Here is a 15,261-nt window from a genome sequence, read left to right as displayed (position 1 = left end):
GGAGTTGGAGACCAGCCTGACCAACATAGAGAAACCCTGTCTCTACTAAAAATATAAAATTAGGCTGGTGTAGTGGCACATGCCTGTAATCTTGGCTACATGGAGGCTGAGGCAGAAGAATCGCTTGAACCCGGGAGGCAGAGGTTGCCGTGAGCCAAGATCGTGCCATTGTACTCCAGCCTGGGCAACCAGAGCAAAACTCCATCTCTTTTTTTCAAAGACAGGGTTTCACCATGTTAGTCAGGCTGGTCTTGAACTCCGACCTCAGGTGATCCGCCCGCCTTGGCCTCCAAAGTGCTTGGATTACAGGCGTGAGCAACCGCACCCGGCCAAACTCCATCTCAAAAAACAAAAAACAAATAGAAATTTCCCTCTTATTTCATGGCATGTCCATCTTCCCCTGAAAACAGAGGCAGGAGCCACCCACATGGGCTGATCTCTGTGTGCTAAGAGACTTCCTTATTCAAAATTTTTCCCTTCGGCTAGGTGCGGTTTCTCACATCTGTAATCCCAGCACTTTGGGATGCCAAGGCAGGAGGACAGCTTGAACCCAGGAATTTGAGACCAGCCTTGGAAACATGGAGAAACCCAGTCTCTACAAAAAGTATAAAAATTAGGCTGGGTGCATGGCTCATGCCTGTAATCCCAGCACTTTGGTAGGATGAGGAAGGGTGGATCACTTGAGGTCAAAAGTTTTAGACTAGCCAGCCAACATGGCGAAACCCTGTCTCTACCAAAAAAATACAAAAATTAGCCAGGCGTAGTGGCGTGCACCTGTAGTCCCAGGCACTTGGGTGGCTGAGGTGGGAGAATCACTTGAACCCGGGAGGCAGAGGTTGCAGTGAGCAAAGATCACACCACTGCCCTCCAGCCTAGGTGACAGAGTGAAATTCTGTCTCAAAAAATAAAAATAAAAATAAAAATTTGCTGTGTGTGGTAGTACACACCTGTAATCCCAGCTACTTAGTCTCTACTGAGGTGGGAGGATCACCTGAGCCTGGGGAGATGAAGACTACGGTGAGCCACGATTGTGCCACTGTCATCCAGCCTGGGTGAAAGAACAAGACCCTGTCTAAAAAAAAAAAAACAAAAAGAAAGATCCACATAAAAATACTGGACAGGTAGCCAGAAGAGAGTAGGTTATAAACAGAAATGTGCAATTTTGTTTCACAAGGACATGCAGTATTTTGTGTTTTGGTCCACAGGCCTGCAGCTGATGGTGTCCAGTGAGAGTTTCATCTTTGACAATGTCACCATCTCTCTGACATGGCTCCTCTCGCCCTACATAGGAAACCTGTCCTGTATAATTAGTACAGGAGACGGCCACACTTTTGATCCCTACTACCCCCCCAGGTAAGAGGAATCTCTGAGCCTTGAGTCAGGTCTTATCATCAGTTTTTTGCCACCTAACAAACCAACCCAAAAGTTGGTGGCTTAAAACAAGTTACCATTTCTTATGGTTCTTTGGAGACCCGGTGGCTTTTCGTGTCTGTGTGCAGTTGGCTGGGGTGGGCTGTCTAGGAAGACCTTCCTCACTCACGTCTAGTAGTCAGCTGGATGTCAGCTAGAGGCATGTGCTGTTCATCACCCAACAGGTTAGCCTACGCTCATTCACACAGTGGCAAAATGTCCCTAGCTACAGATGACAGCAGAGCCTGATGAGCAAACATTTTTCAAATCTCTGCTCGTGTTACATTTCTAAGACACCATTGGCCAAAGCAATTTCCATGGCTAAGACCAGATTCAAGAGGTGGAGAAGTAGCTCCCACCTACTGACAGATGGAGCACGGAGCCACACTGCAAGGCGCTCCCATTCAGGAATGGGAGGAACTGTTGCTGCTATGTTTTTTTGAGATGGAATCTCGCTCTGTCACCCAGGCTGGAGTGCAGTGGTATGATCCTGGCTCACAGCAACCTCCGCCTCCTGGGTTCAAGCAATTCCCTGCCTCAGCCTCCTGAGTAGCTGGGATTATAGGTACATGCCACCATGCCTGGCTAATTTTTTGTATTTTTAGTAGAGATGGGGTTTCAGCATCTTGGCCAGGCTTGTCTTGAACTCCTGACCTCATGATCCACCCACCTCAGCCTCTCAAAGTGTTGAGATTACAGGCGTGAGCCACTAAGCCTGGCCTGCTGCTACTTTTGCAAACACACTACCTCATAGATTTTTTTGTTCTCTTTCTTTTCTTTTTTTCGATACAGGGTCTCACTCTGTCGCCCAGGCTGGAGTGCAGTGGTGAGATCTCAGCTCACTGCAACCTCCACCTCCCAGGTTCGAGTGATTCTCCTGCCTCGGCATCCTGAGTATCTGGGACTATAGATGTGCTCCACCATGTCCAGCTAATTTTTGTATTTTTAGTAGAGATGGGGTTTCGCCGTGTTGGCCAGGCTGGTCTTGAACTTCTGACCTCGGGTGATCCGCCCACCTTGGCTTCTCAAAGTGCTGGGCTTACAGGTGTGAGTCACTGTGCCTAGTCGCCACCTACCTTTAAAAATCATTTCTATAAACAGTGGGAAATGCCTTTCTGATGACTTCTTATCAATACCAGCAGCCACAGTACTCAATTTACAACATGAAAAATCGCACGAATTTTGATTTTTGAGTATACGGAAGCCACATAGTTTGTGTAAATATCACTGTGTTTTTCTTTTAAGTATTGGTACAACCTCCTACTTTTTGTTAACTCCTCATTAGTCTAAGAGGTGAGATTTTTAAATCAAACCCTTCACGTCCATTGTAGTTAAATAACATGAGCTAATGGGGGGAATTACATTGTATAGAAGTCAGAAGACGTCTCTTTTAGAAGCTCCTTTTCACCTTGCCTCATGTTCATTTGCATGGAGGGCCTTTTTGTTTCTCTGTCATGGAAAATTTTCTACATTTCTGATATTGTATTATTAGCCTTACAGAACAATTTGCATGTGGTGAAATCTGTGAGAATCCAGCGTTAGTTAGCTAAGTGCCACCTACTGACAGATCTAGGAATTGACATTGTTCTTCCGTTATTAATCAGAGCAGCTTCTGCCAACACTGATGTTGGGAGCGCAGAGATTTGTCTGGAAACCAATAATCCACAAAACAATACAAGCCTTAGCGTGACCTAGAGCTAAAGCCCTGTCTGGGGGAACCTGAATTATAAGGTAGAAGCCATGGATCTGGAGAAAAGAGAGCAGCATGGACCCGAAAGGGTGGGACATATTCAAATGACTGCAAGCACCTCCCCATGCCTGGAGTTCAGGCTTCTGTGGAAAAATGACAGATGCTGGGACATTCAGCAGGAGGCTGTTCCTGAAGAGCCTTTGATGCCAGCCAGTCTAACATAGGTGGGGTCTGTCAACTAAAGCAAAATCAAGCTTTTTACATAATTATGGTTAGTTTTATTTAGAAGTCTTACTGCAAACTGTGGACTGACGACCACCGCCCAGGAGGAGATTTTCTTTCTTTCTTTTTTATTTTTTTTGGTAGGAATCTTTCAAAGAGCTTCTGCCAGACTGCTCCAAACAGCGTTTCAGCCCATAGCTTATATATGGGTTGTGGAGGTTCAGTCCACATAAAATCACATCAAAGTTTGAGTGCAAGAGTACATCTGGCTCAAGACAACTAAAATTTATCTTGTTGGCTGGCTTCGGTAGCTCATGCCTGTAATCCCAGCACTTTGGGAGGCCAAGGTGGATGGATCACTTGGGGTCAGGAGTTCAAGACCAGCCCGGCCAACATGGTGAAACTCCATCTCTACTAAAACAAACAAATAAACAAAAACACACAAAAATTAGCTGGACGTGGTAGTACATGGGAGGCTGATGGAGGAGAATCGCTTGAATCTGAGAGGCGGAGGTTGCAGTGAGTCAAGATCGTGCCACTGCTCTCGAGCCTGGAAAACAGAGAGAAACTCTGTCTCAAAAAAAAAAAAATCTTGTTACATATTGCAGAAGCATAATCACTATCCATCTCAGACATCATCTTATATGTAAGAAAAGGAACAGAGTCATGTATCTTTTTAGGAATACAGTGACTCAGCCTAGAGACGTGGAAGCCGAGTGCTCTATTCTGTTTTGTCTTCAAAGTGTTCTTCTGGAGGGCTGTCTGTCACTGCAAAGTTGGGGCTTCCTGAGATATGCTGGCAAACAGAAATGGGCACACCTGTCTCCTTGAGTTTGCTGCTTTGTCTCACAGGGACCAGGAAATAGACTCTGATGTGGAGCACGGGGAGGGAGTACTAAGATGAGGCAAGAGGAGAGTTGAACTGGAAGGCAGGGGCCACTGAGGCTTTGCCCATCCTGCAGAAACCTCTGAGAGGGGATGGCCTTCAGAATTGTTTCCAATTGAGGCCAGAGAGCCAGACCATTTTACCCTGGCATTGAGCACTCAGTGGTGCAGGATGCCTGCGGGAGGGGAGGTTGGCTTAAGCAAGTCAGCTCCCTTTGGCTGAAAGGGACTCCTGGACATGGATTCAGCTGTGAGCCTGCAGCCACAGCTCATAGGTGTACTGGGGGAATGCATGCCTTAGGCTTCAAGGGTGGAATCTGGGGGACGCCCTACAGCACCCACTACAGAGGATAACAGCAGGGTTTTTAGGCCAGGAACTACATGCTCTAAGCTGTTAACATTATTGCTAATGTTACTAGTACTCACTTGATAATTTTTTGTGTGTGTGACAAGGTCTTACTCTGTCACCCAGGCTGGAGTGCAGTGGTGCGATCTCAGCTCACTGCAACCTCTGCCTTCTGGGTTCAAGCAATCCTCCTGCCTGAGCCTCCTTAGTACCTGGGTTACAGGTGTGCACCACCATGCCTGGCTAATTTTTGTATTTTTAGTAGAGACAGTGTTTCACCATGTTGGCCAGGCTGGTCTCAAACTCCTGACATCAAGTGATCTGCCCACCTCAGCCTCCCAAAAGTGCTGGGATTACAGGCGTGAGCCACCACGCCCAGCCAGCCAAGGATTTTTAAACAACCAGATCTTGTGAGAACCCACTCACTGTCAAAGAGAACAGTACCAAGGGGATGCTGCCAAGCCATTCACGAGAAACCGCTCCCATGAGCCAATCACCTTCCACCAGGTCCCACCAGCAACACTGGGGATGTTAGATACAGTGAACTCCAAGTTTCTCTTCAAAGAATCAGTCTGTCAATATGCTCAGTTCTTTGTCTTCCATTTTAAGTTTAACTTCCTCACAATTTCAGTAAACAACCTTTTCCACCAGTTCTAATCAGTAGTTCACATCTGTTCTCCCAGTCCCCTGCTCCGTCCTGACTCATCCTGGTCATCTGCCCCAGTCACCTGCCCCGGTCACCTGCTTTGACCTAGGTCATCCCTGACTACCTGCTCTGACCTGTCCCCTAACCGTCCTTCCTGCCAAACTACCCACCCCACCACTCCGGCTCATACCCCTGTTCCCCTTAAAAGAGCCAATCAGAATTAGACTGGACTGTGTTGTCCAACCCTAGCCAATAAGGGAACAACACAGCAGTACGGGCTACCTGCATCAGGAATAAGAACCCCTTTCCCTCCCTTGTCCAGGTGTGTGCTCACCATTGTTCCATTTGTGAACTGCACCCTTCTATAGAAGTAAATTGCCTTGCTGAGCAAATTTATATTTGAGTGCTGCCACTTTTGCGGCACCATTTACATATAACATGTTGATTACAATTCAACATGAGATTTGGGCAGGAGCACAGATCCAAACCTTGTCAGTGTGTGTGTAAATGCGTGTCTTTGTGTTTTCCCAACACTGGTAATGTCCCTGACTGTGACCGGCAGTGTGTCCAGCAATGTGACTCACCAGTTCACATCTCCTGGGGAATTCACTGTGTTTGCCGAGTGTACAACCAGCGAGTGGCATGTGACAGCTCAGAAGCAAGTGATCATACGGGACAAGATGGAGAGGCTCAATGTGACTGCGTGCCCTGGCCTGTCCAAGTCAGGAGCCAGCCCCCTTTGCCAGGCTGTCTTTGGGGATCCTCTGTGGATTCAGGTGGAGCTTGATGGAGGTGAGTCTACCGAATTGAGCATATCAAGGCAAGCTATAAAATCCCTGATTTCCTCCAAACCTATCCAACTGCCAGGCCTTAATAAATAGTGGGCTGGACACTGTGGCTCATACCTGTAATTCTGTCAATTTGGGAGGCTGAGGCAGGTGCATCACTTGAGACCAGCCTTGAGGCAACATGGTGAGACCCCATTTCTACAGAAAGTACAAAAATGAGTCAGATACACTTGCACATGCCTATAGTCCCAGCTACGTGGGTAGCTGAGGTGGGAGGATGGCTTGAACTTGAGAGGTTGAGGCTGCAGTGAGCTGAGATTGTGCCACTGCATTCCAGCCAGGACAACAGAGTAAGACCCTGTTTCAAAAAAAAAACATTAAATAGTAACAAGGATCACCTTCTGAGTTTGTTTTTGTTTTTGTTTTTGCCCAAGTGCAGTGTAATGGTACAATCTCGGCTCACTGCAACCTTCACCTCCTGGGTTCAAGTGATTCTCCTGCCTCAGCCTCCCAAGTAGCTTGGATTACAGGCATAAGCCACCATGCCTGGTTAATTTTTTGCATTTAGTAGAGATGGGGTTTCACCATGTTGGTCAGGCTGGTCTCAAACTCTTGACCTCAGATGATCCACCGCCTCAGCCTCCCAAAGTGCTGGGATTATAGGCATGAGCCAGTGCGCCCAGATGAATTCATTTTTAAACTATCATTTATTCATTTTTTTAGCACCAAGTGTGTACCAGGCACAGTTCTAAGTGCTTTGCGTAAACTCTCCTACTCAGCACATACTAGTATTATCTTCATTTCACAGATAAGGAAATGAAGACACAGAAAGGTTAAAACATTTGCCCAGAGTCAGAAGGCTGGAAAGCTAGTGAGTGCTCCCAGCCTTCCAAAGGCCCTTCTTTGCATCCCTGTAGAACTGAACTCCCAAGTCACTTCCTGTTGGGAATTTGAATAGGATGAGGTGGCACTGAGACTGCTACCAACTGGGCCTGAGCCCCCTCACTGCAGCCAGCATTGACTAGCTTGGCACAATCACATTGCCCCTCACCAGGGCCAGTATTCAGCTGCACTCACTGGTATACATGCCAGCTGTTCTGGCTGGGGTCCACTCTGATTGGTCACAGTGTGTTTTCTGATTGGTCACAGATACTGCTCTGATTGGTTGTCATGTCCATTCTGATTGGTTACAGTGTCTATTCTTTTTTTTTTTTTTTTTTTTGAGACACAGTCTTGCTCTGTTGCCTAGGCTGTAGTGCAGTGGTGCGATCTCAGTTCACTGCAGCCTCCATCACCAGGGTTCAAATTATTCTCGTGACTCAGCCTCCCAAGTAGCTGGGACTACAGGCGTGTGCCACCATGCCTGGTTAATTTTTTTTGTATTTTTAGTAGAGATGGGTTTTGCTATGTTGGCAAGGCTGATCTCGAGCTCTTGACCTCAGGTGATCTGCCTGTCTTGGCCTCCCAAAGTGCTGGGATTACAGGCGTGAGCTACTGCACCTGGCCATAGTATGTTTTCTGATTGGTCACAGAGACTGCTCTGATGGGTTGTCATGCCTATTTTGATTGGTTACGGTGTCCATTCTGATTGGTCACAGTGTCTATTCTGATTGGTCATGGCATCTATTTGTTGGTCTCAGTGTCTATTCTGATTCATCAGAGCATCCATTCTAATTGGTTGGTACCCATGCAGTGTTGGTTGTTAAATATTTTAATTATCATTCCTTCTCTAAATAGAGACCCTTCTGGCTAAGATCCATCCTCACCCAGGGCAGCGTCTTTCCTGAAACCCAGGTCCAGTTCAAGATCAGAATAGAGGCCCGTTGTTGCAAATAGGGCAGCACAGAGCTAGAGCAATGAGCAAGTGGCTCGGTTTGACCTCACATCCCACCTGGAGCCCTCTCATTGCAATAACTATGGAAGCCATACGGGACTTTAACAGAGTGCTTAGGAAACCCCCTGTGTTCTTCTGTGCTTGTTGGATGAACAGAGCTCATATGTGCACCTGATGAAACAAAATAATCCTTCATTTACTGACTCATCCTACTAATGTAATTGAGTGCCAGGTGTGGGGGAAGCAGCAGTAAATATGAAAGTCAGCATTACCATTCTTATGGGGCTTACATCATAGTCATCAAAATCATCATCATCATCATCACCATTATTCAAACAAGAACTATACTAGCTTGGTTTTTATTGGAAAGAATCCTACCAGGGGCGATGGCTCATGCCTGTAATCCCAACACTTTGGGAGGCCGAGGCAGGTGGATCACGAGGCCAGGAGTTCGAGACCAGTCTGGCCAATACGGTGAAACCCTGTTTCTACTAAAAATACACAAATTAGCTGGGCATGGTGGTGGGCGCCTGTAGTCCCAGCTACTCAGGGGACTGAGGCAGAAGAATCGCTTGAACCTGGGAAGCAGAGGTTGCAGTGAGCCAAGGTTGTGCCACTGCACTCTAGTCTGGGCAACAAAGCGAGACTCCATCTCAAAAAAAAAAGAATCCTAATTTGTTGATATAAGTCAGATTTTAAGAGTCAACCACAATATTTAGCATCCAGTAAGAACAACCATCAGCAAACTGCAAGGGAGCCCCATCTTACCACGAATGGGCTGAGTTCTCATGTTGGTTTGCAGGGTTCCGGCAGTCAGCAGCACAGGCTGAAGGAATGGCTTCACTTGGTCCTGCTTAAAACAAGACCCGAAGATCATTCTCATGCATAAAAATCGGCCCACACCCTTAAGAGATGCTCCCTTTTAGTCCTCCTCCTCCCCCGACCATGATGTCTCTGGCAACTAAATGTGGTAATTTTTTAATTATAAATACTTAGGTTCTCAGGTAACACATGCATAGTATGAATAAGAATATGCACATGAACGGAGAGGACCCCCAAAAAGACGAAATCACTCATTCACCTAATACTCAGGGATAATCACCATGAATATTTGAAGAAGGGGGCACATCTTTACATACTTCTTTCTATCTGTATCTGTATCCCTGTCTATATCCAGAGTCAGGCTTCAGAGACTGAGTCTAAACTGACACAGTGTTACCAACCGCATGGCTGGTACCAACATTCTTCAATTTTTCTTACCCCACCTAGGAACAGAAGTCACTTACACTGTGCTTTCGGGTGACGTAGCCCTGGCCGAGTCCACCACCCAAAGGGGCTCACTGCCGTACAATCTGACCCTGGACAGAGAAACCCAGAAACTAATGGGCCCTGGGAAGCACTGCCTGGAGATCCAAGCCACCAGCACCACCACCGCCTCCGCACTCTCCAGGAATGTCACAATCTACTTGGTGGAGCTGCTTTCCGGGTTGCAGGCCTCCTGGGCTTCTGACCATGTGGAACTTGGACAGGACCTATTGATCAATGTCTCAGTGGCTCAGGGCACCCCAGCGGAGACAACATTTGAGCTGGCAGGACTCAATGCAACCTTCTCCCACAAGCAAGTGAGCTCTGGGGAGCCATTTGGGATTTACCACCTGGCTGTTCCCGTTGAAGGTACATGGGGTTGGTGGTTCCCCTTCCGATGCCCCTCCTCTTCCCTTTCTGACTTGGTGCCCAGGGTCCTGCCAGCTGGTTTTCCAGTGTGTCCTGGACATAGATGTGGTTTACAGATGTGGGTGATACTGTGCAGGTGTGGGGTTACCATGCCCTCTGCCTGGGTCACAAGAGAAGGAACAACCAGGTGTTATCTGCCATCATGGAGTTTCCAGTTGCAGAGGTTCTCAGTGTTGCCACTTCTGACATTTGGGGCTGGATCATTCCTTGTTACAGTTGGGGCCTGGTACTGAAGGAGTTTTAGCATCCCTGGCTGTTATTCGCGAGACGCTAGGAGCACCAGCACCCTAAGTTGTGATGATAAAAATGTCAGATATTGCCAAATCACCCCCATTTAGGGCTCCTGTAAGAGAGCAGGCATATTCAGATTTCTTCAAACATCCCTAGAGAAGAGTGTGGCTTGGGAAACTGCAGGTGATGCCCTAGGGGCAAAGATAGGTGAAAACCAAGGATGGCAGAGACGGTGATGGAGCGAGGAAGCCTTGCCGGCCACGGGGTCTTAGGCTCTCACATACTCACACTTTCCCGGACGACGCTTTTATTAGAGGCTTATGTTCAAACATAAACGAGGCAGCACTGGAGTGGAAGTTCAGGGGTTGACTCTCTGAAGAGAGCTGGGAGGGCGTTTTTTGTTGTTTGTTTTTGAGATTGAGTCTTGCTCTGTCGCCCAGGCTAGAGTACAGTGGCACGATCTCAGCTCGCTGCAACCTCTGCCTCCTGGGTTCAAGCAATTCTTGTGCCTCAGCCTCCCAAGCAGCTGGGATTACTGACGTGCACCACCACGCCCGATTTTTTTGTTTGTTTGTTTTGTTTGTTTGTTTTTAGTAGAGATGGGGTTTCACCATTTTGGCCCCGCTGGTTTCAAACTCCCGACCTCAGGCGATCCACCTGCCTTGGCCTCCCAAAATGCTGGGGTTACAGGGGTGAGCCATTGCACCCGGCCTGCCTTTTTTATTATTATTATTTTTTGAGACAGAGTCTCACTCTGTCGCCCAGGCTGGAGTGTAGTGGCGTCATCTCGGCTCGCTTCAACCTGCACCTCCAGGGTTCAAGTGATTCTCCTGCCTCAACCTCCTGAGTAGCTGAGACTACAGGCATGCACCACCATGCCCGACTAATTTTTGTGTTTTAGCAGAGATGGGGTTTCACTTTGTTGGCCAGGCTGGACTTGAACTCCTGATCCCACATGATCTACCCACCTTGACCTCCCAAAGTGCTGGGATTACAGGCATGAGCCACCGTGCCTGGCGTTCTTAAAGGAGGTAGGGTAGGAAAAGGGTGATGTTTAAGATTGTGAGGGTGGGGAATTTTCAGTGCCTGTGCAGTCTGGTCACATGCTTCTTGATGTGTGGCATGTCTCATTAGCATGTTAAATCTCCACCCCTTGGTACGATTTTTAGTATTACAATGAGGCAAAGGGTAAAGACTGGTGATTTTTCTGGTCTTCTGTGCATGTAGGCCATAGGGTTAACTCCCTCGAGTAAGATTTAAGATGGGAGCTGTTTGTTTCAGTTTCTTCAAGGTCTGCAATCAGTGGGTATGGTATCTTGAGCAAGATTCATGGTGCATGGTCTGGATGATCTGACTGCGGTCCGTGCCTGCCATGGGCCACCCTCCCCCTGCCAGCTTGTAGCCGAGTCCTCGATGAGGCAGGGCAGGGGTCCAAGTCCCATCTCTAGCCTATCTCAGAAGTATTTGCCATGATGCTGATTGGAGGACAGACTGGCAGGCACCAGCCGGGGGGTGAGGGGTGGAGGTGGCCACAGTGCCCATGTGCACTTAATCGGAAGGAACAGAGAGTCCTTGAGTGCCCTGTGATGAGATCAGCAGGCACAAATGTGATGAGAATGGCAGTCTCCGGCCTATCCAGGACCTGCCCGTAGCTCCCCCTGGATCTCAGAGGTGCGATAGAAAACGGGGGACACTGTGCAGGTGTGGGGTTACCACGCTCTCTGCGAGCAGCTCCACAAACCAGATAGCAGAAGGCACCACAGGATCGAGAAGAAAACCACCGGGTCTTTGCCAGATCCCAAGGGTCCGGGTTGGAGGAGGGATAGTCTAGAGGCTGCTGCAGCTGGGAAATCACACCAGATGCAGATTCTGCTTTGTCACCTATAAAAATTACTCCTTCCATAAAATTCACTGCTATAAAGGCCACTCCGAAGGGGAAGCTGATCCCTCTCTGATAAAATCTCCGTGTGCTTTGTGACCTTCCTGCTCTGTATTAGATGATTAACAGAATTCTCCTGCCCCTAAGGCCAACAGATTTGGACGACTCCAGAGGTGGCGGGGGTGGAAGGATGAAAAGAGAACAGGACAGGACAGGGACATTTGCACTTGGTGGTGCTGGCCCAGTCCTGGCTGGCGGGGTTCTTAGGACCTAGCAAATTTTTGAAGCTGCTTCTTTCTTTCCTTTCTTCTTGCTTTTTCTCTCCCTCCCTCCCTCCCCCCTCCCTTCCTTCCTTCTCTCTCTCTCTCTCTCTCTTTCTTGATGGAGTTTTGCTCTTGTTGCCCAGGCTGGAGAGCATTGGATCGGTGCAATCTCAGATCACCACAACCTCCGCCTCCTGGGTTTAAGTGATTCTCCTGCCTCCGCCTCCGGAGTAGCTGGGACTACAGGCATTCGCCACCACGCCCGGCGAATTTTGTATTTTTAGTAGAGACGGGATTTCTCTATGTTGGTCAGGCTGGCTTCGAACTCCTGACCTTAGGTGATCTGCCTGCCTCGGCCTCCCAAAGTGCTGAGATTACAGGTGTGAGCCACCGCACCTGGCCAAGGCTGCCTCTTCCTTGTAGGAGCTTTTCTGGGTTGTTGGGAACCCCAGCTGGGCCTTATAGACCTTTGCTCCTGGGATGGTGGGGGATGCCTCCCTTTTAGCTGGCCACATGCCGTGGCTGCTTCTCCCTGGCCACCTCCCCTCTCTCTCTTGGACTCTTCATTCTCTCTGCCCTCATCAGCACCCCTCTCCCCAAGACACACATCTGGTCCACAGAAAACTCTGACCCATTTCTTGACCTACTCCCAGCCAAATGCAGCCCCTTCCTCCCGCCCCCTCCCCACGCACACATCTTCCTATCACAGACTGTTCCTTCAAGGGCATTAGTATGGAGCCTGTCCACACAGACCCCACACAAACACAAACCAGGCTTTCCAAGGAAGGCTCCGCTCTGAAGCGCTTCTCTCTGGGCTTGAGAAGACAGAAGGTAGCCCCTCCCCACCACCGCTTCCCCATTAGGGAGAAGGAATGGGACACACATGCATCTAAATAAACCTTATACATCCTTCTCCAAGCCTGGCCAACATGGCGAAACCCCATCTCTACTAAAAATACCAAAATTAGCTGGGCGTGGTGGCATGTGCCTATAATTCCAGCTACTTGGGAAACTGAGGCAGGAGAATCGCTTGAGCCTGGGAGGCAGAGGTTGTGCTGAGCTGAGACTGTGCCACTGCATTCTAGTCTGGATGATAGAGTGAGACCCTGCTGAAAAAAAGAAAATTCCTTCTCCACTCTATCCACCCTTCTCACAATCCTGCCATCTCCCTCCTGGAAATCCCCAGTCTTATCTATCAAGCACCTACTTCGCCATTGGAATTTAGCTCCAGCCCTGGCTCCATCCTGTGAACCATTTCTTTCTCTCCTGAGGTTGAAGTGGCCCCACTCAATGCCCACAATGCCCCTATGCCTATTCCTCCCATGGTTTGGCATTCACTGTTCTACATGACTACTACATGATAAGACTCTTGAGGACAAGAAGCAAATTCCTTCATCTCTGTGTCCCCAGAGCCTTGCACCATGCCTGGCATACAGCAGGGATTCCTTAAATGCTCAGACGTGAAACACTTCGTCGGAGGCATCAGTGGACTAGAGAAGCAAGCTGGGTTCAAGCGGTCAAATTAATGACAACAGCTGTGACTCTGAGTCCTTTGTATTGCAGGCACCTTTCTGGTCACCATCCTGGTGAGGAATGCCTTCTCCAGCCTGAGTCTGGACATCGGGAACATCACTATCACAGGCAAGGTGTTTCTGCAAGGGGGCGTAACACCTTCTACCAGGAGTCCAGGCCGTTTCACCTGCTTGGGCTCTAGTGAGGGGCCTTTCCAATCAGGGCTCTGAATATGTATCTTGCTCTACAGATGGCTAGAGTTCCCCAGTTATTCTAAGGAGGCAATGATGTTTACAGTAAAACATTCAACCACTGATACAGAATCCTAAAACAAGAGTTTGCATTCGCTATGATGCTTTAAGCTGCAAGTAACAGCAAGTCCAACCTAAATGGCTTCAGAGTCAGGGCTTTCTTGTCTCACATAAGAAGTAGGAGGTAAGCAGCTCCAGGGTTGGCTAGGTAGCTCAGTGATGCCAGCAACAAACCAGCCTAAGTCTATCTTTCTGCTCTGCCATCCTTAGTGCTGTGGGACTGCCTTAGGGTTGTTGCTCAAGGAGTCAAAGTGACTGCTGCAGTTCCAGACATTGCATGTCAACCCAGCATTATCCAGCAGTGGAAGAAAGGGTTTCCTCCTGTGCACCTCTTGTTGTTAGGGTAAAAGTCTTTCCCACTCACTCTAAGCAATCATCATCTGAGGTATCATGACCAAAGCAGGGTCCTGTCTCCAGCTATAAAGTGCACTGGAAAAGCAGTTATCCAGCATTTTCAGGTTCTGTGGGAGAAGCTGGATTCTAGCTACCAGGAGGAAAGCGGGGGTGATGGCTGGTGGGGAGCTAGGTGACAGTTGCCATCACTGAGTTAGAGTTCACTGGAATATGTTTGCTAGGACATTCAAGTAGCAAGGGACAGAAAAGAAGCTAAAACTAGCTTGGGTCAAAAGGAAATTTTATCAGCTCAGAAAATGAAAAGCCAGCTGGGCACCGTGGCTCATGCCTGCAATCCCAGCACTTTGGGAGGCCGAGGCAGTGGATCACTTGAGGTCAGGAGTTCAAGATCAACCTGGCCAACATGGCAAAACTCCGCCTCTACTAAAAATACAAAAATTAGCTGGGTGCGGTGGTGCGCACCTATAATCCCAGCCACTCAGCACAGGAGAATCGCTTGAACCTGGGAGGTGCAGGTTGCAGTGAGCTGAGATTGTGCCACTGCACTACAGCCTGGATGACAAAGCTAGACTTCATCTCAAAAATATATATATATATACATATATATTTATATTTCAGAAACATCAATTGAGTGTACCTTTTTCCATTATTTAAAGTTGACACACTAACATTCTTCCTAGATGTATAGTTTACAAAGCAATTCTATAAACAGCACTGCATTCAGTCTTTCTGGAGCCCTAAGAAATTGGGATGGCCTCTAGGCATTTTTACAGATGAGGAAGCCAAGACTCAGAGAGGATAAGTCACCCGCCCAGTTCATGTAGCCAATAGGAGGCCAATAAGAGAATCTGAAAACACAGCATAGTGTGAGGTGCCGACTCCACCCACTTGCCAGAGGTGAGCATGCTCATTTCTCCTCACTCTATATTTGGTAGCATCAGGTTTATAGCTTGGTGTGAGGGTTTATACCATGGAAATTGACAAACGCTACAAATCAGGGCTCCTCACTCCCATCTCCTTTACTGGTTGTTAAACATTAACAGTGCAGGCCAGGCATGGTGGCTCACGCCTGTAATCCCAGCCCTTTGGGAGGCCGAGATGGGTGGATCACCTGAGGTCAGGAGTTCAAGACTAGCCTGGCCAACATGGTGAAACC

At 48.3% G+C, this 15,261-nt stretch overlaps 1 protein-coding gene across 1 annotated transcript in view; it reads left to right on the top strand.

The window, feature by feature from the left end:
- The window catches only part of PKD1L2 (polycystin 1 like 2), a 104,040-nt gene that overhangs the window by 12,947 nt on the left and 75,832 nt on the right, over nt 1-15,261 (top strand). The window contains exons 5-8 of the mRNA XM_032284533.1: nt 1,206-1,353; nt 5,762-5,991; nt 9,091-9,495; nt 13,492-13,569. Of these exons, the coding sequence (XP_032140424.1) occupies nt 1,206-1,353; nt 5,762-5,991; nt 9,091-9,495; nt 13,492-13,569 (861 nt within the window). The remainder of the gene's footprint in view (nt 1-1,205; nt 1,354-5,761; nt 5,992-9,090; nt 9,496-13,491; nt 13,570-15,261) is intronic.

The sequence above is a fragment of the Sapajus apella genome, unplaced genomic scaffold, assembly GCF_009761245.1.
Source record: "Sapajus apella isolate SASKATOON/1434 unplaced genomic scaffold, GSC_monkey_1.0 scaffold15, whole genome shotgun sequence".
Taxonomy (NCBI): domain Eukaryota; kingdom Metazoa; phylum Chordata; class Mammalia; order Primates; family Cebidae; genus Sapajus; species Sapajus apella.
The sequence above is the reverse complement of the archived record's forward strand: the minus strand, read 5'-3'. Positions and strand labels throughout refer to the sequence as shown.